The following is a 26,554-nucleotide window of genomic DNA, read 5'->3' as shown; positions in this document are numbered from 1 at the left end:
CTCTCGAATTCTGCTCTCGTGATCCAGTAGTTGTTTATCTCTCTTTTTCTCAGCCTCTTTTTTTCCCATCATTTGGTCTTCTATTTCACTGATTCTCTCTTCTGCCTCATTTATCCTAGCAGTTAGTGCCCCGATTTTTGATTGCACCTCATTAATAGCCTTTTTGATTTCGACTTGGTTAGATTTTAGTTCTTTTATTTCTCCAGAAAGGGTTTCTCTCATAACTTCCACGCTTTTTTCAAGCCCAGCTAGTATCTTTAAAGTCATGATTCTGAACTCTAGGTCTGACATCATACTAATGTCCATATTGAATATGTCCCTGGCAGACGGTACTACCTCTTGTTCTTTTTGCTGAGGTGATTTTTTTCGTCTTGTCATTTTGTCCAGAGGAGAACAGATGAATGAGAGAACAAAATGCTAACAGGTTAGCAACGTCCCAGCAAATATACTCTATACAAATCAGAAAAGACCTGAAACCAGGGGAAAAGAAAGGGAAAGAAAGAAAAAAGAAAGAGAAAAAAAAGAAAAAAGAAAAAGATATAAACAAACAAAAACAAAACAAGAAAAAAAAACAGAATATGATCAAATATGATCAGACTAGTGTATAGATCAGTGCCACACACTAGATTTTGGGCGTATTTTGGTCTGTTAGAAGAAAGTGCCTCCTAATATTTTAAAGGAAGAAAGACTTACATATGTACAAAATAAGGGTTGATACAATGAAGGGATGGAAGATGACTGTAAAGATGAAAATTATGAAAGATTTTATAAAAGGAATTGGTAAGAAGTTGTTTGAAAAAAGAAAGAAGATTTAAAAACAAAGAAGAAAAGGAAAAAAGAAAAGGGAGAGAATGTGATCAGGCAGGAGACTAGAACAAAACCATACAATAGTCATTTAGGTTATATTTTGATCTGTTAGAAGAAACTATCTCAAAATTTTAAAGAGAGAACAACTTATATATATATATGCCAAAAATAAGGGTAACTTAAGGGATAAAATATGACTCTAAAAAATGAAAAATAAATATTTTTTTAAAAAAAGGGATTGATAAGATGTTGGTTGAAAAAGGGAAAAAGAAAAATTCAAAACAAGAAAAAATTTAAAAAAATCAACTTTGAAAAACTAATGAATCATGGTAAAAAAGCCATGAATTCTATGTGCAGTATTCCCCTAGCGCTGGAGTTCTCCTGTTCTCGTTGATCGGTAAATTTGGTCTTGGTTTGCTGGCTGTTCATGCTGATCTTCTGGGGGAGGGGCCTATTGCCGTGGTTCCCAAATGTCTTTGCCAGAGGTGGAATTGCCCTGCCCTTGTCGGTCTGGGCTAAGCAATCTGCTCAGGTTTGCTCTCCGGTGCTTTTGTTCCCTCCAAGCTCTCGGTACAGCTTTGGAGGACCAGAGTGAAAATGGTGGCCTCCCGATCTCTGCCCGGAGGAGCTGAGAACTCGGGGCCCCGCTCCTCAGTGCACCCCCAGAGAAAAGCAGTCACTCCCATGTCCCAGGTCTCCAGCCGCACTCTGTGGTCACCCGGCCTGTGACCAAGTGTTTCTATCTCTGGCACTCGACCCCGTTTGGAGTCTCCAAACCCAGCAGATCCCTGCGGTGCCCTCCCGCGCCGCTCCTCCCGGGGGAGGAAGGGGAGTCTCCCTGGCTCTGCCGCTTGTTGGGTCCCTGCTGGAGGAGCAGTGGCCCGACTGGGCCACGGATCACAGTCTATGGCAACCTCGAGCTGAGAGCCTGTGCCTCGGCTCCATCTCTGCAGCCGGCTTCCCCGCTCCGATACCTGGGAGCTCTGCTGCACTCAGGCACCCCTTGTCTTTCTGTGACCCTGAGGGTCCTGAGACCACACTGTCCCATGAGGGTTCCAACCCCCCCCCCTCGCTTAGCCACTGGAGTGACGTCCCTCCGCGGAGCCGACTTCTAAAAGTTCCGATTTTGTGCTCCAGGGCTCTATCACTTGCCAGAAGCGGCAGACAGAGTCCCCCTCCCCCACCGACTCTCCTCCCGAATATCGCCTCGGATTCACTTCTCCTCACGTCCTACCTTCCAGTAAGTGGTCGCTTTTCTGTTCAGAGAGTTGTTGCTATTCTTCTCTTCCATCTCCTCTTGAGTTCGTAGGTGTTCAGAATGGTTTGATCCCTATCCAGCTGAATTCCTGAGACCAGACGAAACCCAGGTCTCCTACTCCTCCCCCATCTTGCTCTGCCTCTCCCTCATCAAATGTTTATTGAAAGAATGATTGGGGGGCGCCTGGGTACCTCAGTCGGTTAAGTGTCTGCCTTGGGCTCAGGTCATAATCCCAGGGTACTAGGATGAAGCCCCATGTTGGGCTCCCTGCTCAGCAAGGAGTCTGCTTCTCCCGCTCCCTGTGCCTGCTGCTCTCCCTGCTTGTGTGCCTGCACACTCTCTCTCTGTGTGTCAAATAAATAAATAAAATCTTTAAAAAAAAAAAAAAGAATGATTGATAAAAGTTCAGATTGTAGAATTAAAAAAAATGTTTACTCATTCAGGCAAGATAAATAAAAGCAAAAATGAATGATTAGGACTACATCAAAACAAAAGTTCTCTGAACAGCAAAGGAAACACTCAACAAAACTAAAAGACAACCTACTGAATAGGAGAAAGTATTTGCAAATGACATATCTGATAAAGGATTTAGTATCCAAAATATATAAAGAACTGATATTATACAACACCCAAAAAACAAATAACCCAATTAAAAAATGGGCTGAGGACATGAGTAGACATTTCTCCAAAGAAAACATACCGATGGCCAACAGACACTTGAAAAATTGCTCAACATAACTTATCATCAGGGAAATGCAAATTAAATCTACAATGAGATACCACCTTACACCTGTCAGAATGGCTAAAATCAAAAACATAAGAAACAACAAGGGTTGGTAAGGATGTGAAAAAAAAGGAACCCTGTTGCATTGTTGGTGGGAAAATAAACTGGTGCAGCCACTGTGGAAGACAATATGGAGGTTCTTCAAAAAATTAAAAATAGAACTATGATCCAGTCATTGCACAATTGGGTATTTACCCCCCAAATACAAAAATACTAGTTCAGTGAGATACGTGTACCCATATAGTCATTGCAGCATTATTTACAATAGCCAAACTATGGAAATGGTCCAAGCATCCATCAGTAGGTGAGTGGGTAAAAAAGATAGGGTGTGTGTGTGTGTGTGTGTGTGTGTATCTCCACACATGCGCGCGCACACACACACACACATATATACACGATGGAATATTACTTGGCCTTAAAAAAGAATGAAATCTTGCCATTTGCAATGATGTGGATGGAGCTAGAGAGTATTATGCTAAGTGAAATAAGTCAGAGAAAGACAACTACCATATGATATCACTCATATATGGAATTTAAGAAACAAAACAAATGAGCAAAGGGAAAAAAAAAGAGAGAGACAAACCAAGGAACAGGCTCTTAACTATAGAGAACAAACTGATGGTTACCAGAGGGGAGGTGGGTGGAGGGGTAGGTGATGGGAATTAAAGAGTACACTTATCGTGATGAAAGCAAAACAAAACTACAAAATGGTATATTAGAAAACATCATAAAACAAATAAAAATGAAACTCTAAAAAAATTTACTCATTCAAATAACTTTGTGTACCGTAAATCAAGATTTTTAATGGGGAAAAATGTAGATCTCTGTAACATAATCTAGCTGTTCTCAAACGTTTTGGTCTCAGGACCTCTTACTATTCTTAAAATTCATTGAGGACCATAAGGAGTTTTTTTTTTTGTTTTTTGTTTTTTCTAGCATGGATTTATATGTAATGATACTTACTGTATTGAGATTAAAACGTATTTTAAATTTATTCATTTTAAAATAATAAAACTATTACACGTTAACATGTAATAGGTGTCAAATAGTTTCCAAAACAGAAAAGCAAATTGGTGAAATGAGTGACATTGTTTTATGTTTTTTCAAGTCTCTTTAATGTCTGGCATGCAGCTGGATTCTCATACTTCTGTGTTCATTCTCTTGCAGTATGTTGCTTTGGTTGAAGCATCTGAAGAAAATATGGCCTTATACAGAGACACAGTTGGGAAAGGGAGGAACATTTTACTAGCCTTTTTAGATTGGGATTTTCTTTTTATAAATTAGAAATTTTTTTATTTAAATAATACATGATAAATGACTTTTGGGTTCTACAGTTCTATGAGTTCTAGTATGTGTGTAGATTCATGTAACCCTCACCATAATCATAATAATAATCATAATAGTTCATAATAGTGTTCATATTAGCTCCAACATGTCTTGTGAACTCCTTCATACTATTCCTTTAAAGTTATACTCTCACCCCGCCTCTAACCCTTGGCAACCACTGCTCTATTCTCTGTCACTATCGTTTTGTCTTTCTGAGGATGTCATATACGTGTAATTCTATAATATGTAATTTTTGGAGACTGGTGAGTGATGTCAAACAACTCTTCAGTTATTTATTTGCAATCAGTATATCCTCTTTGGTGAAACATCTGTCTTTTTCCTAGTCTTAAATTGGTTCTTTTGTTTTCTGACTGTTGAATTTTAAATGTTCTCTGTATGTTCAGACACAAGCCCTTGGTTGTGATTTGCAAACATTTTCTCCCACTGTAGTTTGTCTTTTCATTTTCTTGATAGTGTCTTTTACAAAGTAAAAGTTTTTAATTTTGGTGAAGTTCAGTTTATCAGTTTTTTCTTCTGTGAATTGTGCTTTAGTATCATGTCCTAAACTCTTTGCACAAAGATTTGCTCACAAGTTTATTTCTAAAACTTTTATATTTTACATTTAGATCTGTGATACATTCTGAGGTAAATTCTGTATAAGGTGTGAGGTTTAGATTGAGGTTAAGTGTTTTACATATGGACATACAATTGTTCCAACACTATTTGTTAGAAATTCTGTCTTTTCTCTGTTGAATGGCTTTTGTGTCTTTGTCAAATATCAGTTGGCCTGGAATAGGCAAATCCACAGACACAGTAAATAGATTAGTGATTGCCAGGGGTTGAGGGAAGGAGGGAATAGAGAATGACAGCTAACAAGTATGGGGTTTCTTTTGGGGCTGGTGAAAATGCTCTAAATTAGATAGTGGTGATGATTATACAACCTTGTAAATATTCTACAGATCACTGAGTTGTATATTTTAAAATGATGGATTTTATGGTATGTGAATTATATCTAAATTTTTTTTTATATCTAAATTTTTAAAAAGTTAAAAATTTAATTGGCCGGGGTGCCTGCGTACCTCAGCCGGTTAAGTGTCTGACTCTTGATTTCAGCTCAGGTCATGATGTCAGGGTCATAGATCGAGCCCTCCATCGGGCTCTGTGTTCATTGGGAGTCTGCTTGGGGTTCTCTCTCTCTCTTTCCCTCTGCTCCTCCCCGCATGTGCTCTCTTCCTCTCAAATAAATAAGTCTTAAAAGAAATTTAATGGGCCATATTTGTATGGGTTTATTCCTGGGCTCTTTATTCTATTTTATTTATCTCTATATATGTCTATTCCTTGCCAGTAACATACTGGCTTGATTACTGTAACCTTATATAGTTAAGTCCTAAAATCATGCAGTGTGATTCCTCTAACTTTATTATTTATTTTTTTATTTTTTATTTTTTTAAAGATTTTATTTATTTGACAGAGAGGGACACAGCAAGAGAGGGAACACAAGCAGGGGAAGTGGGAGAGGGAGAAGCAGGCTTCCCACTGAGCAGGGAGCCAGATGCAGGGCTGGATCCCAGGACTCTGGGACCATGACCTGAGCCGAAGGCAGACGCTTAACGACTGAGCCACCCAGGCGCCCCCCTCTAACTTTATTACTACTTTTCGAAAATGTTTTGGGTATTTTAGTTCCTTTGCCTATCCACATAAATTTACAATCAACTTGTCTATATAGGGCCTTTTGCTTGGATTTCAACTGAAATTTTGTTAAATCTATTCATCAGTTCAAGGAACTTTTTTTAAAGATGCCCTTTATCAGGTTAAGAAAATTACTTTCTAGGAGCACCTGGGTGGTTTAGTTTGTTGAGCGTTGCACTCTTGGTTTTGGCTCAGGTCATGATCTTGGGGTTGTGAGATCCAGCCCTGAGTTGGTTCCTTGTTCAGCAGGGAGTCTGCTTGAGATTTCTCCCTCTCTCCCTCTGCCTACCCCCCCACCCCCTGCACATGCACTCTTTCTCTCTCTAAAATAAATAAATCTTAAAAAAAGAAAATTCCCTTCAATTCCTAGTTTACTGAGAATTTATGTCATGAATGACTGTTGAGTTTTGTCAAATGCTTCTCACATCAAATGATAGATTGTGTGGTTTCTTTTTTAGACTCTTAATCTGATGGATATATGAATTGATTTCTGAATATTGAACCAGTTTTGTTCACTCAGGATAAATCACATGGGGTTAGAGTGTCTTCTTTTATTGCTGAATTTAATTTGCTAGTATCTTTTGAGAATTTTTTATCTGTGTTCATGAGATAGATTGCTCTGTTATTTTTTGTATTGTCTTTGTTTTTATTTTTTGTTTTTATTATTTTATTTTATTTTTATTTTTATAAAATTTCCACCCCAGGCATTACATTTTTCCCCCTAGTTTTATGACTGGTTTTGATGACAGGGTAATGCTGGCCTCATAAATGATTTGGGAAATGTTCCCTTTCCTTCTTTTTCTGGAAGAGATTTATAGATTTGTTTTTTTTTTTTTTTTTAAATGTTTGAATGTGGTAGGAGTGCCTGGGTGGCTCAATCAGTTACGTGTCGACTCTTCATTTCCGCTCAGGCCATGGTCTCAGGGTTGTGAGATTGATCCCTGAAGTGGGCTCCAAGCTGGGTGTGAAGCCTACTCAAGATTCTCTTTCTCCCTCTCCCTGTGCCCCCCCCCCCAAATATTAGATTATGGTAGAATTTGTCATGGGGGGGAAAATATCTCTGAGCCCAGAGATTCTTTTTTGGGAAAGTTTTAAAATATGGATTCAAGTTTTTTAATAGGACTATTCAGGCTCTTCCTTTTATCTTGGGTGAATTGTTGTGTTTATGGTTTTCGATGAGTTGCTCCGTTGTTGTCTGGTTTATGTGTATAGTGTCCTTCATATGTCCTTCATTATACTTTTTTTTTCAATTTTATTTTGTTATGTTACTCACCATACATTACATCATTAGTTTTTGATGTAGTATTCCATGATTCATTGTTTGCTCCATTCATTATACTTTTAATGTTTGTGGAGTCTGTAGTGATAATTCCTGTTTCATTCCTAATATTGATAATTTGTGTATTCTCTCTTCTTTTGGCAGTTTTTCTTTTTTTTAAATATTTTTATTTATTTGTGTGAGAGAGAGAGAACACAGGCAGGGAGAGCAGCAGGCAGAGGGAGAGGGAGAAGCAGGCTCCCAGCCAAGCAGAGACCCTGATGCAGGGCTCGATCCCGGGACCCTGGGATCATGACCTGAGCCACCCCGGTGCCCCTCATTCTGAATGTTTTTTTTTTTTAATTTTTAAAAAAAATTATTTATTGAGAGAGAGAGAGAACATGAGCTGGGGCAGAGGCAGAGGGAGAAGCAGGCTCTCCAATGAGCTGGGAGCCTGATGTGGGGCTCCATCCCAGGACCCTGAGATCATGACCTGAGCCGAAGGCAGATGCTTAATGACTGAGCCACCCAGGCGCCCCATAGTTAAGTCTTTATGGTTTGCCTCCCTCTGTTTTTATCTTATTTTTCCTTCTCTTCCCCTATGTTCATCTCTTTGTCTCCTAAATTTCACATGAGTGAAATCATATGGTATTGTCTTTCTCTGACTGACTTATTTTGCTTAGCATAATACAGTCTGGTTCTATCCATATTGTTACAAATGGCATGATTTCATTCTTTTTGATGGCTGAGTAATATTCCATTGTGTATATATGCCACATCTTCTTTATCCATTCATCAGTCGATGGACATTTGGGCTCTTTCCATACTTGGGCTATTGTTGATAGTGCTGCTATAAACATTGGGGTGCATGTGCCCCTTCAAATCAGTACTTTTGTATCCTTTAGATAAATACCTACTAGTGCAATTGCTGGGTCATAGGGCAGTTCTATTTTTAACTTTCTGAGGAACCTCCATACTGTTCTCCAGAGTGGCTGCACCAGTTTGCATTCCCACCAACAGTGTAAGAGGGTTCCCCTTTCTCCACATCCTCGTGCATGGCCAATGATTTAATCACACATGCCTGTGTAATGAAATCTTGATATTAAATACCCTGAACAACAAGGCTCAAGGAGCTTCCTGGTTAGTGAACATGTGTACTGAGAGGATGGCACACCCTGACTGCACAAGGACAGAAACTCCTGTGGTTGGAACCCTTACCGACCTGCCCAGTGTACCTCTTCATCTGGCTGTTCATTTGTATCTTTTTTTTTAAAGATTTTATTTGTTTATTTGTCAGAGAGAGAGAGAGCATAAGCAGGGAGAGAGGCAGGCAGAGGGAGAAGCAGGCTCCCCGCTGAGCAAGGAGCCCGATGCGGAACTCGATCCCAGGATCCTGGGATCATGACCTCAGCCAAAGGCAGACGCTTAACTGACTGAGCCACCCAGGCGTCCCCATTTGTATCTTTTATAATAAAATGGTAATCATAGGTATAACATTTTCATTAGTTCTGTGAGTTCTTCTAGCAAATTGTTAGACCTGTGAGAAGCTCCACATTTGTAGCCAGCCAGGCAAAGTATGTATGGCTTTGGGACACCCAGGACTTATGGCTATACTCTGAAATTTGTGCAGTCTTGTGGGACTGAGTCCCTTAACCTGTAGGGTCTTCACTGATTCTGAGTAGTTAGTGTCAGAATTGAACTGAATTGTAGGATACCCCATTGGTGTCAGAGACCTGAAACAGAGCAGCCCATCAACCAAATGAAATTAACACTTAAAGACATTCAACCCGAGGCACCTGGGTGGCTCAGTTGGTTGAGCAGCTGACTCCTGGTTTTGGCTCAGGTCATCCTGGGATCTAGCTCCATGTCGGGCTCTGCACTTGGTGAGGAGTCTGCTGGTGGACTCTCTCTCACCTTCTCCCTCTGCCCCTCGCCCAGCTTGCTCTCTCTCTAAAATCAATCAATCAATCAGTCTTTATTTTTTTTATTATGTTCCGTTAGCCACTGTATAGTACATCATTAGTTTTCGATGTAGTGTTCATTGATTCATTAGTTGCATATAACACCCAGTGCTCATCACAGTACGTGCCCTCCTTAATACCCATCACCCTGTTACCCCATCCCCACATCCCCCTCCCCTCTGAAACCCTCTGTTTGTTTCCTGGGGTCCATGGTCTCTTATGGTTCGTCTCCCCCTCTGATTTTCCCCCCTTCAGATTTCCCTCCCTTCCCCTATGGTCCTCCGTGCTTATTGCCTATGTTCCACATATGAGTGAAACCATATGATAATTGTCTTTCTCTGCTTGACTTACTTCGCTTAGCATAATCCCCTCCACTTCCATCCATGTCAGTGTAAATGGTGGGTATTCATCCTTTCTGATGGCTGAGTAATATTCCATTGTATATATGAACCACATCTTCTTTATCCATTCATCTGTTGAAGGGTATCTCGGCTCCTTCCACAGTTTGGCTATTGTGGACATTGCTGCTATGAACATTGGGGTGCATGTGCCCCTTCTTTTTACTACGTCTGTATCTCTGGGGTAAATACCTAGTAGTGCAATTGCTGGGGCATAGGGTAGCTCTATTTTTAATGTCTTGAGGAACCTCCATACTGTTCTCCAGAGTGGCTGCACCAGTTTTCATTCCCACCAACAGTGTAGGAGGGTTCCCCTTTCTCCACATCCTTGCCAACACTTGTTTTCTGTCTTGTTAATTTTTGCCATTCTAACACTGGTGTGAGGTGGTATCTCATTGTGGTTTTGATTTGTATTTCCCTGATGGAGTCTGATTTCTTTTAATGGGAAATGACATTTAAAGTCCACCATCTGAAGGCAGGGGTATTCATTGCTACTGGGTTATCATTGCTATTAGGCCTTGTCAGGACATTACTCATGCCAAATCTTTTATCATAATTTCTTGATTGTCTGATACTTGTTACATGGTTCCTAGGGGCATTTCCTGGGAATAGTGTTCTTTGAGTTCTGTGTTCCATAACCATTTGTTTCCTTTAGCCATGAAAGTTAGTTCGTCTGTATAGAACATCCTTGGCTTACGTTTTATTTCCTTGGGTATTTAAATATATAATTTCGTTGTCTGCTGGTGTGAACTGGGCCAGTGCCTGTTGTCGGTCAGTGCCAATGTCTTTTTTCCTTTCCCTTCTAAGTAATTTGGACTTACTGCACAGATGCCAATGAAATGTTTTTCCCCTTAAAATCCAGTAGTTTTATGAGACTGTGTGTTGATGTTAATCTTCTGAGTTGTTTTCCCAGGTATGTGATACACCATTTCAATATGCAGATTTAGCCTTTTTTTAAATTTCCAGAAATTTTTTGAATTACAGTGGCTAGTATTTATTTCATAGCATGGGTTTTCTTTTTGGGGGCCTCCTAGAATATCTATTTTGTATTTACTTTGCCTTTTATTTATCACTTTTACTTTTAAATTTCTTTTTAATTTTTTTTTCATTTTTCTTCTTTTTTTCTCACTTATTTGTATGGTGTCTTCTCTCATGTCTCTTCTAGTTAAGTCTTCATTTCTGATCCTTTTCGGAGTTAGCTCAGATTTCTTTTTATGTCTTCCTGTTGGCTAGCTTTCTCATGTAAGGGCTTTTCTAATTACAATTTATGTTGTTTTAAAGCTTTTTAAAAAAAGTTTCTTTTAGTTTGTTCTATAACGTAAAGTTACAGTTTTCATCTCCTTTGGGCCATATTTTTCTGCTGTATTTTCATTTTCTATAGGTATGCTATTCATATTACTATCCTCTTTTTCTTAAAGTATCATTGTATTGGAATTGATCAACTGCCCTTTTCTGTGGCTCATGTTTATTTTTTGTGCACTTGAATGCATTATGTACAATATGTAACATTAAAATTTTATTAGCTCTGGATGTTGTTAAGCTCTAAGTTACAACCTCTTAAACTATAAGGTGTTGTAAGTAAGCTAGGTGCCATGTCTTTTTCTTTAGCAAGTTGTTGTAGTTAGGGCAGTGGTCTGTCTTGGTCAATTGCCATTGATACCATGCTTGCTCTATAGTCTAGCAATCTCAGTGATTGAAATTATATCTGTGTTGTAACATAATGTGTTTGTAATATCTAGCTATTTCATGGGCATCTGTAATGGAAAGATAAGTACTTTTATATGCACTAAACAGATTTTGAACCTGAGTTGTTTTGGGTTTTTACCTGTCTTCCAACAAAGCAACCTAATTAATGTATAGAATTAGTAGTGCTACTTGGCCCAGGAATGTTTGTGTTACTTACTGAGCCCTGATATGCTACCGCTGTTTTGTTTTGTTTTAGGTTAAATGGAAACCATCCTTGGGAGCTGGTTGCTTGTGTAGCTGTTTTATCACATCAGTGAATTGCAATGAGTGGAGGAGGAGAGCAGCCGGATATTCTCAGTGTTGGAATCCTGGTCAAAGAAAGATGGAAAGTGGTGGGTACACATCTTAGAGAGAGAGAAAATGTCAGGGGATAATTTTTGGCATAGAAAATAATACATATATTGCATATATGCCTAAAGCATATTTTCAGTTATTTTCCTGTGATTTAGTCCTGTTTATACCATAATTCTTGTTTCATATAGTAGTAAATGTTCCTAACCTCTGATAACTAATATTGAGTAAAGTAGAAAAAAACGTACTTAGGGAAAGACAAACCAACAAAAAAAATAGCATACAATAAACTTCTCTTTTTAAAAATTTTTGAACTTTTTATTAAGGAAAATTGTAAACATACATAAAAATAGCGAGACTGATTTAATGAAGCTTTAGGTACTCATGCCCCAGCTTAAACAGTTATCATTTTATAGTCAATCTTGTTTTCTCTTTAACCTCCCTCCCAGAATATTTTGAAGCAAATCTTTTACCTTAGCATTTCTTCTGTATGTATTTCAGTTGTGTATCTCTAAAGGATAAAAAATCTTTTAAAAATGTAATCATAATAATATCACATCTAAAAAAGGAATAATTTTTTAATATTAAATATCCTTTCAACTTCCACATTTCCCCTATTGTAAATTATTTTTAATGATTTGAATCATATCCAAGTAAAGCCTGGGTATTGCAGTTGGTTGACATCACTTAAGTTTCTTTTAATTTCTAGATTTCTTTTCATCTTTCTTTTTTCCTTGCCGTTTTTTTAATTGAAGAAAGTAGGTCATTTGCCTGTAAAATTTCCCATACTTTGGGTTTTTCTGATGTCTTCCATATGGTATTAACATGTTTCTCTGTCTCATATGTTTTATGTAAGTTGATATTTATTGAGGCTCAGTTAGATCTGAGTTCAGGTTTATTTATTGAGGTGGCATTTTTTTTTCAAAAAGCGTATTGGGAACTGTCAATAGGAGGCCAAAATGTCTTATCACCCATTAAGACATTGTGTGTCCTTTTGCCCATTGTCATTTTAGCACTATTGATCATCATTTTCTAGGTTTATTAATTGCAGATTGTGACATTCTGTCATTCCTTCATTTTTTAGTTGAAGTACATCTACAAAGTACATCTTCCTATCATCAGCTATTTGATTACCCTGAGACACATTTTGATTAGGAAAATAGAATAAATACTTAATTCTTTTTCTTAATTTACTAGTTTTCAGAATAACGAAGTGGCTCCCTAGCATTTTCTGCAAGTGACCAATGAGATTTTTTAAAATATACAATTAAGAATTCATGGATTTAAAAATATTTCATGTGTTTCAGTCAGTTGTAGTTATTATCCTTATTGATCTTCAGATTGTCTCATTTGACTAGGGGACACCCTTCACGTTGTCTCTTGAGTCTTTTCAACATGATCCTAATAATAGTCTTTTAAAGTCTTCCTTGCCCGAGACCTGGAATCTGCCATCTTTCCTGATCTTAAAGGAACAAATTTTGTTTTAGATATATTTAAATATATATTTTATTGCTACCCATTCTTTTATTAAAGTTTTGTTCCATTAGCAGGTTTAGCAAAATTATTTTAGTGGTTTCCTTACTGTATCACAGATTGGAAAAAGAAGATTCTTCCTTTAGAAATATAAATGTTGTGTCTGGGTTACAGTGTTTTACCAATTAGGCAAATCAGTAGGCTTTGAAAATTTACTTGAGTAAATATAAGAACCATGTTGTCATCATGGATTGATACTGAGAAATTCCAACAATTAGTAATCTTTTATGTAAGTCAGGAATGAGAGTTTCTTTGGTGAGTGCTTTGTATTAAGTGCTGTGATAAAGTTTGGCCATTTCCAGTAGACATATCAAAAGGTGACAAATGAAGCTATGCCTGGCATAGTTGCTCTGTCCTGATAATTAGAGCTAATGTATGTATGGAACATGTCCCCCAAATTTGGGAGGCATAGTGGCATTTTAGTAAGAAATCACAGGCTCATTGTTACGGATGGTGTTTTGGTTACTACCATTGTGAACAAACTACCTCAAAACTTACAGGCTTAAAACAATTTTTAATTTGCTTACAATTTTGTGGATTAGGGATTTGAGAAGAGTTTGCTTGGGTGGTTTGTCTCTTGACCATGTAGCACTTGCAGGATTGTGTGGGTTAGAGGATCTACTCCCAAATGGCTTGTTTGGTGACTCGGCGGTCCTTCGTTCCCTTACTCACCCTGCTTCATCCCTGGTAGCTTCTTTTCTAGGCCCTCTCCACAGGCCTGTGGCTTCTCAGGATGGTCAGACTTTTTACATGATAGCTGGCTTTTGAGAGACTGGAAACAGTAGCTGCAAGGCTATCAAGGGCTATTCTCAGGGCTGGTGCAGAATTACTTTGCTGTGTTCTGTTGGTCAAAGCAGTCACAAGATTTACCCAGATTTAAGGGGGTGGGGAATGGACTCTGCTTCTTGATGGGTGAGTGTCAAGGTCAAACTGAAGAAGAGCAAAAGGGATTGTTGATATTGTTGTGATCATCTTTGGAAAAGAAAGTCTGCCGTTTACCTCTGTACTTTCCCTAATCTGCATACCCTTATCATACTAAACTGTCTCTAGCTCTTTGCCTTGTAGGAATTGATGATGTCTTAGTGCTTTGCCAAGCTCGATAAAAAATACTGATGTTCCACTATTGTTGAAATGACGTAAGAATAGACCAAGGAGCAAAATCATTACTTTGGTGTAGATTTTTGTTCTGTTATTTGGTAAGGTTTTTTTGTGAGGTAAAACATGAAGTTACCTCTCACCACAGTCCGTAATTAGAGAGATGTCTGTTTTTGTACTGTTTATGAGTTTTTAAAGTTACACTAGGCTTTGTTTAATGGACAAATGTTAAGAATCATAAGTATCGCTCAGGGCCCAACAAAAAACTGTTTAACTGAAATGAAGTTCTGGAACTTTATTTTAATCCTGAGTTCATACTAGAGCTCCTCAGGATATCTCTTCCCATCACCCAACTGGAATAAAGGATTATGGCTCTTATATACAAAGCATTGAATAGCTATTTAGCAATAATTATGTAGTTACCACTTAGCCACTTGCTATAGGGGAAACAAAAAAATAGAAAGGAGTGGCTCTCTCTGAAGAAGCTTAGTTTCACTGTATGGGGCTAGGACATTGACAGTGAAAGTTAAAAAACAGTACAGTGTATTAATATAAGTAATATCTGAGGTGTTTAGCCTAGTGAAATGATTAATTAAATGATTAAGCAAATAATTCCTATAGAAATTCAGAAGATAGAGAATCAGCCTGGAGGCAGTAATCAGTACAGACCCAGTGTTGAAAGAAGTAGAACTTCAAGTGAGTCCTCTGGGGTGGTTAGGATTTAGGACCTTGTGCCTCGAGTGATGACTTTGTGCATTATATCACATCCTAGATGTTTGATAATGTGAAAAGAGAAGACTTTCAGGAAATGGAAGAAGGCTAATTCCATGCTGTATCTAACTTGAAGTTTATTACCCACCTTGGTGCTTGTAGCTCTATAGGTTCAGTTGTCACTGACACTTGAGAATTTGCTTATATTACTCAGACAGAGATCCTGGTATTCCTCAGTTAAGCTAACACATTTTATCAGGAAGGGTAGTAAGTGTCGGTTTAAAGTGTTTTATTTGATTAGAGTTCAGTATTTGAGCATATGGTTATATAGCAGACTCTGGGATAGCATAAAACAGGAGGTTTCGGTCTCTTCTTTGGAGCCAGCTGGGTGTCTCCGAGGGGAGGGTAAGTGGTGCTGCGAGGGCTGGGCCCTGGTTGCCCCACTCCCATCTCCCCACGTACACATCTCAGCTGGGTTCCAGATAAGATTTCAATTGGCAAAAAGATTTCATGGTTTAAAAAGTCTTCAAATGATTGCCTTAGAATTAAAATAACGTGGTTGTTGAGGGACATTTGTGGGAAGTGAAACTTTCAGATACTGCACTTTTTTGTGACCTTTTTGATGCTGGCTGTAGACTAAATTTTAAAATTGTCTGTGGCTAAAATAATTTCATTACCTTTTGTGGGCAAAACTGGGAAAAGGTTTTGATGCTGTTTCTAGGCATTTGTTTTCTTCTTGGCATGTGTATAATTAATTTAACAATATTGAGATCTTTTATCCTCAAATAGGGATAGTAAAATTATATATATATTTTTAATATAAGAGATGAATTGATTTCCGATTAGAATGTTCTAGTAATTGTATGTGTGTATGTTCTTATTTCCTGTGCAGTTGAGGAAGATTGGGGGTGGGGGCTTTGGAGAAATTTACGATGCCTTGGACATGCTTACCAGGGAAAATGTTGCACTGAAGGTAGAATCAGCTCAACAACCAAAACAAGTTCTGAAAATGGAGGTGGCTGTATTGAAAAAACTACAAGGTAAGCTGCTTTGTATGATATGCCAGACAATTTATAATTTATTGTTATCTTTCTGAACCTCATTACATCCTTTCACTATTGACTGAATAATCAGGTGTCAGCTCAGTATAAACAATGCTTAGCATTTTTCTCTTTGAAATTTTATCACTAGCTTGTAGTAGTAGAAATATTAATTGCTTAGGCTAATTGGACTGTGGGAATTCCTTTTCATGGTGAGTAAGGATGAGAGAGTGAATTAGCTGAAACATTCTACTTTAGAATGTTATGGTAAAAATTTGCCTTCTTTTTTTTTAAACCACTAAACATGAATACCTCTGAGTTGTTTCTACCCATGTTGTTGGAGGTAAATATGCTTTATTCACATTAAGAAAGCTGCCTTCAAATCACACTGCAGGGTTGATTAAAAATAATAGTATTTGTTATGTGATTTCATTAACTTGTTTCATAGGGTAACTTTTTCTGGCCCTGTTGTCATTTTTGAGATCTGTTTTACTACTTGGGTTCCTATTTTTTACTACAAGGATAAATAACTTTTTTTTCTGACTTTACCCCAGTGATGTAAAACCCTGAATATATTGCTAGTTTGTATTCATCTTTGTATTTTCAGTTTAATGATCTAATCTGATATTACTCATATTTAAATATTTTATCTGAATCAAAATTAGATGATTAGCACATTAAATGATCTTGTTAAGTTCTTGAAGGTTTGACATTGTTATGGGACATTCATTAGTATCTAAAGAAATTTAATACTAACATAGAGCAAAAGAAGTTGCTGGATTTAGTAGAAATAACTGTAGTTGGTAGAAATAGCAAGCACAAAATGCTGTGTAGCCTAGGACCTTCAAATTCATGGCTGTATAGTCTCTAGGGTAAATGTGCTGTCTTTGTGGATTACTGATGTTTGAAATTCTAGTGAACTAGTTTGTGTTAAGTTGATGAAATGTGTATTATGTATCCTGGCAATGTCTGTTCTTTTAATCACTGTCCTTTGCCTAAGCTTTCTCATTATCCAGATTTCTCTACCAATTGGCTCATTTGATTAGAGCCTGATGCTAATAAAATTATAGATCTGTTTAGTAGTTATTTTTAGCCCAAACTTAGTTTTCCCAAACATGGGAAATTAGGAAGGCAGTGGATAGATCAACACCTGTTGTCACTACTAGGAAAAATGTAACTCGAAAAGGAAGAATAGGGGAAAAGATGGCGCTCTCTTTTTTTTCACCTTTTCTCCTTACTCCCTATTTCTTTGGAGCTGTTCTCAGCTCAGTGACATAGAGGCCACAAATAGGTGCAGCTGGAGCTACCAATTCCTGGTTTGCACAGATCCTAGGAGATCTATTTGATTCTCAGACGAGCCCATAAAGGATATGTCAGCATCAGTGTGCCTGGAGCATGCCACTTCACCTTTCTCCTACTTGGCCCTGAGGAAATGCTTCCAGGTGAGGCAGGATACAGCTCCATAGCCCTTTCTGTAGGTTCTCTGGCCTATTTTGGCCTTGATTTACCCAGGATTCTATGGGATAAAGCTTGAAGATAACGCCAATGGATGAATTGCAGACCTTAGGACGCTAAGTCTCTCCTTCTATTTTATCTTTCATACTATTAACTAAAACATTTCTCCTACCTGCTTATAACTACATCCTACTCCTCACAAGTGTTCACTTTCCAAAAACAAACAGGTTTTTATCTTCTGGTCTGTATTTCTTCTTCTTCTTCTTCTTCTTTTTTTTTTTTTAAGTTTTTATTTTAATTCCATGGCCTGTATTTCAGTGAGGTAGCCCTTGACTCTTTTCTTGGCTTCCTAACTTATGCCTTCTGCATATTGAATGCCTCACAACTTAATTTGGTTGAGGGTGCTTTAGAATCTGGGTCTTTTTGAGAACATTTTATGGGACTGACTTACACTTGCCTTCTTTTGGCATAATGACTTCTTCTTATTCACTGGCCCCAATAAAAAGGCTAAGTGTGTAAGAGAAGATATATAAAGAGAGACTAACTCTTTAAAGGATTGGTTTTATTTATTTATATTATTATTTTTTTAAAGGTTTTATTTATTTATTTGACAGAGAGACACAGCAAGAGAGGGAACACAAGCAGGGGGAGTGGGAGAGGGAGAAGCAGGCTTCCTGCTGAGCAGGGAGCCCGATGTGGGGCTCGATCCCAGGACCCTGGGATCATAACCTGAGCCGAAGGCAGACGCTTAACAGCTGAGCCCCGCCAGGTGCCCCGACTGGTTGGTTTTAAACTGATGTTCAGGGGCACGTAGGTGGTGCAGTCAGTTAAACATCATACTCTTGGTTTCCGCTCAGGTTGTGACCTCAGGGTCATCTCTCTCCCTCTTCCTCTGCCCCTCCCCCTGTGCATGCAGGCTTGCATATTTGCATCCTCGCTCTCTCTCAAATATATCTTTAAATTGATGCTCAGTTTTTGATAGGTGATACAAGGATTTGCTTCTTTACAAGATAAAAAGATATTTTATGATGAATTTAGCTAGAACCCTAAGTTTTGTTCTTTGTAACAAATCATTTCCCCTTTTCAAAATTCTCACAGTGTTTTTTCCTGGATTCCCTCAGTTCTGAGTTTTCTCTCAGTCTTTCCTGTACTTGCTCACCTTAGATTGCTTCAGCTCATGTATAACTCTGATTTCTAGTATGATCCTGTCTCATTGGCTTTGAAGTATGAAGACCTTATTAGCATTTTACTCCATGTTTTCTTCTAAATGACCTCCCCGATGCTGCTACCTCAGATTACTCTCTCATCACAACTCTCTGAACCACTCTGGATGTATCCTACAGTTCTCTATTGAATCAAGTTAGACTCCTGAATTATATTTGGTTTTTACAAATGTGTTTGAATGTGTTAGTCACTACTAAAGGAAACAAACCGTAAGAGACTCTTAAATATAGGGAACAAACTGAGGATTGCTAGAGGGGTGGTGGTGGGGGGTAATTGGGTGATGGACACTAAGGAGGGCACTTGATGTAATGAACACTGGGTGTTATATGTGACTGATGAATCACTAAATTCTATCCCAAAACTAATACTATACTATATGTGAGCTGACTTGAGTTTACATAAAATCTTAAAAGAAAAAAAGACAACTAAACCGTCTGTCTGTAGGCCTGTTAGGTAGTATTTCTCCTACACTTAGTTATTATTCTCTAAAGTATCCCTAGTACATAGAATCACAAAACATAATAAACTTTTCTTTTTATTAACACACATCTCTATATATCCATTTACTTGTGTTTCTGCCTTGTCTCCGCTTGGAATATACTGTCTTAACACCTTTGTCTTTCAGTTCATTTGCTTTGAAACTTGGAGCAAAGGGGATAATTGCCTCCCTAGGCTGTTAGATTCTTTTTTTCTTTCTTCTCTCCCATCTTCGATAAATGTTTTATGGTGATATCCTGGCTATCTTCACTTCTCCATTTTAATGAACTCTTGAGCTATATCTGACCACACCACTCATTTTTGTCTTTTTAATAAATAGTTTTATTTTCAGTGTTGGTGTAAGAGGAAAAAAACTTCTGTCTTATGATTTCAAACTGAACACTAGTAATTCTGCAGTACCTGAGGAACTTACCATCAATGCTGTATAAAAAGATTCTTTTTTTTTAAATTTTACTGATTTATTTGACAGAGAGAGAGACACAGCGAGAGAGGGAACACAAGCAGGGGGAGTGGGAGAGGGAGAAGCCGGCTTCCTTTGGAGCAGGGAGCCTGATGCGGGACTCGATCCTAGGACCCCGGGATCATGACCTGAGCTGAAGGCAGATGCTTAACGACTGAGCCACCCAGGTGCCCCTCTATTTTTAAATTTTTGAGGAACCTCCATACTGTTTTCCATAGTGGCTGCTCCAGTTTACATTTCTTTTTTTTTTTTAAGATTTAATTTATTTATTTGACAGAGAGAGACATAGCGAGAGAGGGAACACAAGCAGGGGGAGTGGGAGAGGAAGAAGCAAGCCTCCTGTGGAGCAGGGAACCCGATGTGGGGCTCAATCCTGGGACCCTGGGACCATGACCTGAGCCGAAGGCAGACGGTTAATGACTGAGCCACCCAGGCACCCCTGTATAAAAAGATTCTTAAAATTTGATACATAACTAGAATGCTGCAGCAAGACATTCAAATCTTAAATTTGCTATTTTCCCTAATTTTTATTATGAAAAAGTTTCAACATACACAAAAATGGAAGTAATGATATAAAGAACATTCTTTGTACCCAGTACTCAACTTCAGTAAGTTATCAGCACTTGGCCAGTCTTGTTGCAGCTATATCCTGCTCCTTCAATATTTTTTCCCACCTTGCTGGAGTATTTAAAAAGAAATGCTAAGTGGCTTCTTTGTCCTGGTGCTGTGTTGTCACGAAGCCCATGTTGTCCCTTAGCTGAGATGCTTGAGGAAACCCAGACCCAAGATGAGCTGATGGAGGAGAAGGAGGTTGAGACATTAACCTTTCAGGTGGAAATCACTCAGTTGATGTCCCTGGTCATCAATACTTTCTACTCAAATAAAGAAATCTTTCTGAGGGAGCTTATTTCAGATTCATCAGATGCTTTGGACAAGATCAGATATGAAAGCTTGACAGATCCCAGTAAACTAAATTCTGGGAAAGAGCTGCACATTAATCTCATTCCAGACAACCAAGATCGAACCCTCACTGTGGTGGATAGTGGGATTGGCATGACCAAGGCCAATTTGATCAGTAACCTTGGTACTTTCACCAGGTCTGGAACTGAAGTGTTCATGGAAGCCTTGCAGGCTGGTGCTTATTTCTATGATTGTCCAGTTTGGTGCCTGTTTGATTGCTGAGGAACTGACCATGATCACCAAACATAATGATGATGATGAACAGCATGCCTACGAGTCATCTTCAGAAGGATCGTTCACAGTTAGGACTGATACAGGTGAACCTATGGGTCATGGAACAGAGGTTATCCTGTATCTGAAAGAAGACCAAACTGAGTACTTGGAAGAAAGAAGAATAAAGATGATTGTGAAAAAACACTCCCAATTTATTGGCTATACCATTACTCTTTTTTGTGGAGAAGGAACATGATAACGAAGTCAATGATGATGAGGCTGAAGAAAAGGAAGAGAAAGAGGAAGAAAAAGAAAAGGAAGAAAAGGAGTCTGATGACAAACCTGAAATGGATGTTGGTTCTGATGATGAGGTGAAGGAAGAAAGGAAAGACGGTGATGAGAAAAAGAAAAAGATCAAGGAGAAGTACACTGGTCAAGAAGAACTGACCGAGGCAAAGCCTATTTGGATCAGAAATCCTCATGATATTACTAATAAAGAATATGGATAATTTTATAAGAGCTTGGCCAATGAGTGGGAAGATCACTTAGAAGTGAAGCATTTTTCATTTGAAGGACAGTTGGAATTCAGAGCCCTTCTTTTTGTCCCAAGACATACTCCCTTTGATCTATCTGAAAACAAAGAAAAAGAACAACATTAAGTTGTATGTTCTGAGTTTTCATCCTGGATAACTGCAAGGAGCTAATCCTAATATCTGAATTCATTAGGGATGGGGTGGACTCCGAGGATCTTCCTTTAGATATTTCCCGTGAGATGTTGCAGCAAAGCAAAATTTTTTAAAGTTAGCAGAATTTGGTCAAAAGATGCTTAGAACTCTTCACTGAACTGACAGAAGACAGAACTACAAAAAGTTTTATGAGCGTTTCTTTTTTTTTTTTTTAAGTAGGCTCCACACCCAGCATGGAGCCCAGTGTGGGGCTTGAACTCATGACCCTGAGATCAAAAACCTGAACTGAGATCAAGAGTCAGACGTTGAACTGACTGAGCCACCTAGGTGCCCCTATGGGCATTTCTCTAAAATTTTAAGCTTGGGGGCGTGCCTGGGTGGCTCAGTCATTTGAGCCTCTGACTCTTGATTTTGGCTCGGGTCATGATCTCAGGGTTGTGGGATCAAAACTCATGTCAGGCTCTGTGCTTACCGGGGAGTCTGCTTGGGATTCTCTCTCCTCCTGCCCCATCCCCTCCTCCCCCGCAAAAGAAATAAATAAAATTTAAAAAACATTAAACTCGGAATACATGAAGACTTTCAGAATCGGAAGAAGCTTTCAGAGCTGTTAAGATACCACACATCTGTTTCTGGTCATTTGATGGTTTCTGTCAAGGGCTATTGCACCAGAATGAAGGAATACCAGAAGCATATCTATTACATCACAGGTGAGACCAAGGACCAATAGCAAATTTGGCCTTTGTGGAATGTCTTTGGAAGCATGGCCTAGAAGTGATCTGTATGATCAAGCCTATTGACAAGTACTGTGTCCAACAGCTGAAGGAATTTGAGGGGAAGACTGTAGTGTCTGTTATCAAAGAGGGCTTGGAACTTGCAGAAAATGAAGAAGAGAAAAAGAAACAGGAAGAGAAAAGTTTGAAAGTCTGTGCAAAATCATGAAGGATATCTTGGAGAAAGAAGTAGAAAAGGTGGTCATGTGAAACGGATTGGTGACATCCTCATGCTGCACTGTCACAAGCAGGTGTGGCTGGATGGCAAATAAGGAAAGAATCATGAAGGCTCAAGCCATAGAGACAACTCCACCATGGGCTACATGGCAGCAAAGAAGCACTTGGAGATAAACTCTGATGAGACTGAGACCTTATGGCAGAACGCAAAATGACAAGAATGACAAGTGTGAAAGATGTGGTCATCCTGCTCTACGAAACTGCACTTCTGTCTGCCAGCTTCAGTCTGGAAGATCCCCAGACACATGATAACAGGATGTATAGCATGATCAAACTTGGTCATGGTATCGATGAAGATGACCCCACTGCTGATGATAGCTATGCTGCTGTGACCGGAAGAGATGCCACCTCTCAAAGGAGATGATGACATGTCACGCACGGAAGTAGACTAAGCTCTGCCCCAAGGAGTAATTGTACATGTATACAATACTGTGTCTTCATTCCCTCTGATAATATATTTTCAAGGATGTTTTTCTTTATTTTTGTTGACATTTTAAAATCTGTATGACGTGACAATAACTACTTAAGGGGAAGATAAGGTTTCATTCTCTTTCTGATACTGTGATATTTAGGAACTAAAGCCCAGCTAGTTTTTCTTCTTTAGTTTCATGTGGGCTTATTTTAACAGGACAAGGTAACATTTGTTGTAAGATGTGCATAATCTAATGTTAACTGTGTGGTCTAAAGTGTTTAGCTATCGGGGAGAGGGGTGGGGGGATTGGTAAGCCTGGTGATGGGTATCAAGGAGGGCCCGTATTGCATGGAGCACTGGGTGTTATATGCAAACAATGAATCATGGAACACTACATCAAAAACTAATGATGAAATGTATGGTGACTAACATAACATAATAAAATTTAAAAAAAAAAGTATTTAGGGACACCTGGGTGGCTCAGTTGGTTAAGCGTCTGCCTTCAGCTCAGGTCATGATCCCAGGAGATCGAGTCCCATATCGGGCTCCCTGCTCAGCGAGGAGCCTGCTTCTCCCTCTGCCTGCTGCTCCCCCTCTTTGTGTGCGTGCTCACGCTCTCTCTCTCTCTGTCTCTCTCGCTGACAAATAAATAAAATCTTAAAAAAAAATGTTTAGCTATCAAGCTGATTCCTTAGACTAAATTTTTTTTCCCTGAAGTGTTCTGAGCTACATTTTGATGTTTAAAAGAAAAGTATTGGTTAAAACAACTTTTATCTTCTAGGATCTACTTTTTAAATCTTATATCTCCTGTAGTTATCAACTGCATGCATCAGGCCTCTAGAAACTAGTATGTTAAACTGAACCAACTTGATGGGACTAACTATCTATAATAGGGTCTGTTTTCCAAAGAGCATTGTCTTTTTTTTTTTTTTTTTAAAGATTTTATTTATTTCTTTGACAGAGAGAGACGCAGCGAGAGAGGGAACACAAGCAGGGTGAGTGGGAGAGGGAGAAGCAGGCATCCCACGGAGCAGGGAGCCCGTTGCGGGGCTCGATCCCAGGACCCGGGGATCATGACCTGAGCCGAAGGCAGACGCTTAACGACTGAGCCACCCAGGTGCCCCAAAGAGCAATGTTTAGAGTAGCGAAGTTATAAGCCTACTTAGGTGTGTTGTGAAGCTGTTCAGAAAGTAAGCAAGTTTTGTGAGTGGAAATGTAGTGTTCAAGTCACAGTGTGCTTTAAAAGATTGTAACAGATACAAATGAACTTAAAAAAGAAATGCATTATATCATGTATAAATACTTCAGTATGTATCTCTACTTAATAGATACGGGCTCCTTTTTTTAAATGAAAATATTCTTTATTTCATAGAGTCATGAATTACCAGCCAATTAGGGAATCTTGAGGTGGGGGTATTTGGAGATACATCAAAATATGACAGATATTACTTTGCCTATGAGAGCTTTGTTGATGATCAGGGATTTTGCAAAACCATTAACTTGCATCTGTGGGAGCCTAGAAAGTCTTAGCCACTTATCCTTCAAAAAAGAAAAAAAAAAGGAATGCTGTGAGAATATATTAGAGGTAGTTTATGTTAAACATTAGGAAAATTTGGGACATCTGTATAATTGAAAAAGTGAAATAATAAGGCTCTGGAAACCCCTCAGGTGACCAGTTTTAAGAATGGATTAGAGAACTCATTGGAGAGGAAGCCCATGCTCAGAGTTTTACTTTAACTAATAGACTTTACTTTTGTAGCACTGTTTTAGGTTTACAGAAAAATTGAACAGAAAATACAGAGTTCCCATATTCCCCCTCCCCATCTACAGTTTCCCCTGTTATTAACATACTGTGTTAGTGGAATATGTTTGTTATAATTGATGAAGTCAATATTGATACATTATTATTAACTAAAGTCTATAATTTACATTAGGATACTCCTTTTTTTTTTAATAACATAAGCACAGCAGTTTTAAACACCTAACAAAATTATTTCTCAATGCCATCTAAAATCTAGCCATTGTTTAATTTCTCCCATTGTCTTGAAAATATCATATTGTTCTGTCTTTGAGGCATGTTGAGACCTTGTCAGCACTCATGGTGGGGTGGGGAAGCAACTGATGAATGAGGAGGACTCGTGGGGGGGGCGGCATGCTTTGGCTATTGACTGTAGCATTGACCAGTGGGAAGTGGCAGAAGTATAATATATAGAGAAACAACTTGGTGGTTGATACAAAAAAGTGACACCTGAGGAGTCAGGACCACCTCCACCACCTACTGCCCCTGTGAACCTACTCAGCCCAAATTCCCGAGGGTAATATGGGACCATTAATACACAAATTATAGGGGGTTGTGAGAATGAAGTGATAAATGTCAAGTGTTTAGCACAGTGCCCTCAATAAATGTTAGATTGATTGAAAACAATATCCTGTTGTTGACTTGTTCAAATCAAGATTCACATACACTGTAGGCCCATTGCATTTGGTTGACTTATCTCTTAAGTCTCTTAATCTATGAGATTTCCACACTTCCTCCCTCATCCTCTCTGCCCCCTCCCCTTTTTTTTGGCCTTGCCATTTATTTGTTGAAGAAATGAAGTTCTTAGTTTGATAGAAGAGTCCAGATTCTGGATTTGGCTAATTGCATACTTGGGGTGTCTTTTAACATGTTTCTCTAGCCTCTGTGTTTCCTGTGAACGGGTAGTAGATGTAGAGCCTTGATGAGATTCATATTGTTGTTACTGCTGTTGTTTTTAGGAAGAGTACATGGTCTAGATCTGTTATTTCCATAGGGTTGGCGAAATTGTGATTTTTCTGATTCTTTTATTCCTTCCAAATTTCTGAACTGGAATTATTCTACCAAGTAGAACTTTATTTCATCAGCTGTTTGTTTCCCCTGAAGTATAGTTACTATAAGAGGGGCAGTATAAAGACTTGATTTTTCTTCCCTCTTATTTACCGATTCTCAGAAGAATGAGTTTTGTGCCATATATGACCAGTGAATTTGTTTTTGTTTTTGTTTTCAGTATCACTATGAAGTCATGGATTTTTATGTATTTTATTTCAACTCACTGTAGTCATTGTTATTTTGATGCTCAAATTTTCATGTATTTGACTAGTGGAAGACTCCAGTGTTCTTTGATATCATATTTCCTTTTTGGCACAGTCCATATTTCAGACTTTCCTTGAGTTTTCTCTGTGTCATTGTTGGAATCAGGAACTCTGTTTCTCCAAGAAGCCCTGTTTCCTTTCATTGAGAAATAATTGAGACCACAGTATGGGCACAGGGCACTAACTGTTATTGGGCCAACACATTTCTCTCAATAGGTTTTAATAACTACTAGATTTTGTCTGGTTTCTTCTTCTTCTTCTTTTTTTAAAGATTTTATGTATTTAGCAGGGCAGCACAAGCAGGGGGAGCAGCAGAAGGAGAGGGAGAAGCAGGCTCCTGGCTGAGCAGGGACCCTGATGCAGGGCTCGATCCCAGGACCCTGGGATCATGACCTGAGCTGAAGACAGATGGCTCAACCAGCTGAGCCACCCAGGCGCCCCTATCTGGTTTATTCTTATGTGTACTTTTCAATTGTTTGAATTGTTTATTTTTAAAATATATTTTTTAAGATTTTATTTGTTTATTTGACAGAGACACAGCGAGAGAGGGAACACAAGCAGGGGGAGTGGGAGAGGGAGAAGCAGGCCTCCCGCCGAGCAGGGAGCCCGATGCGGGGCTCGATCCCAGGAC

The 26,554-nt window shown here is 38.7% G+C and overlaps 1 protein-coding gene and 1 pseudogene across 2 annotated transcripts in view; both read left to right on the top strand.

The window, feature by feature from the left end:
* TTBK2 (tau tubulin kinase 2) overlaps positions 1-26,554 on the top strand; it is a 155,256-nt gene that overhangs the window by 24,599 nt on the left and 104,103 nt on the right. For both annotated transcript variants that reach the window (XM_088024750.1, XM_088024749.1), the window contains exons 2-3: positions 11,424-11,559; positions 15,750-15,897. In XM_088024750.1, coding sequence (XP_087880876.1) covers positions 11,491-11,559; positions 15,750-15,897 — 217 coding nt within the window. In that variant the 5' untranslated portion in view covers positions 11,424-11,490. The remainder of the gene's footprint in view (positions 1-11,423; positions 11,560-15,749; positions 15,898-26,554) is intronic.
* Positions 20,298-22,792, top strand: LOC114226561 (heat shock protein HSP 90-alpha-like; annotated as a pseudogene).

The sequence above is a fragment of the Eumetopias jubatus genome, unplaced genomic scaffold (genome assembly GCF_037043125.1).
Source record: "Eumetopias jubatus isolate StellerSeaLion01/CBP00866 unplaced genomic scaffold, mEumJub1_p1.0 scaffold_7, whole genome shotgun sequence".
Lineage (NCBI taxonomy): Eukaryota > Metazoa > Chordata > Mammalia > Carnivora > Otariidae > Eumetopias > Eumetopias jubatus.
The sequence above is the reverse complement of the archived record's forward strand: the minus strand, read 5'-3'. Positions and strand labels throughout refer to the sequence as shown.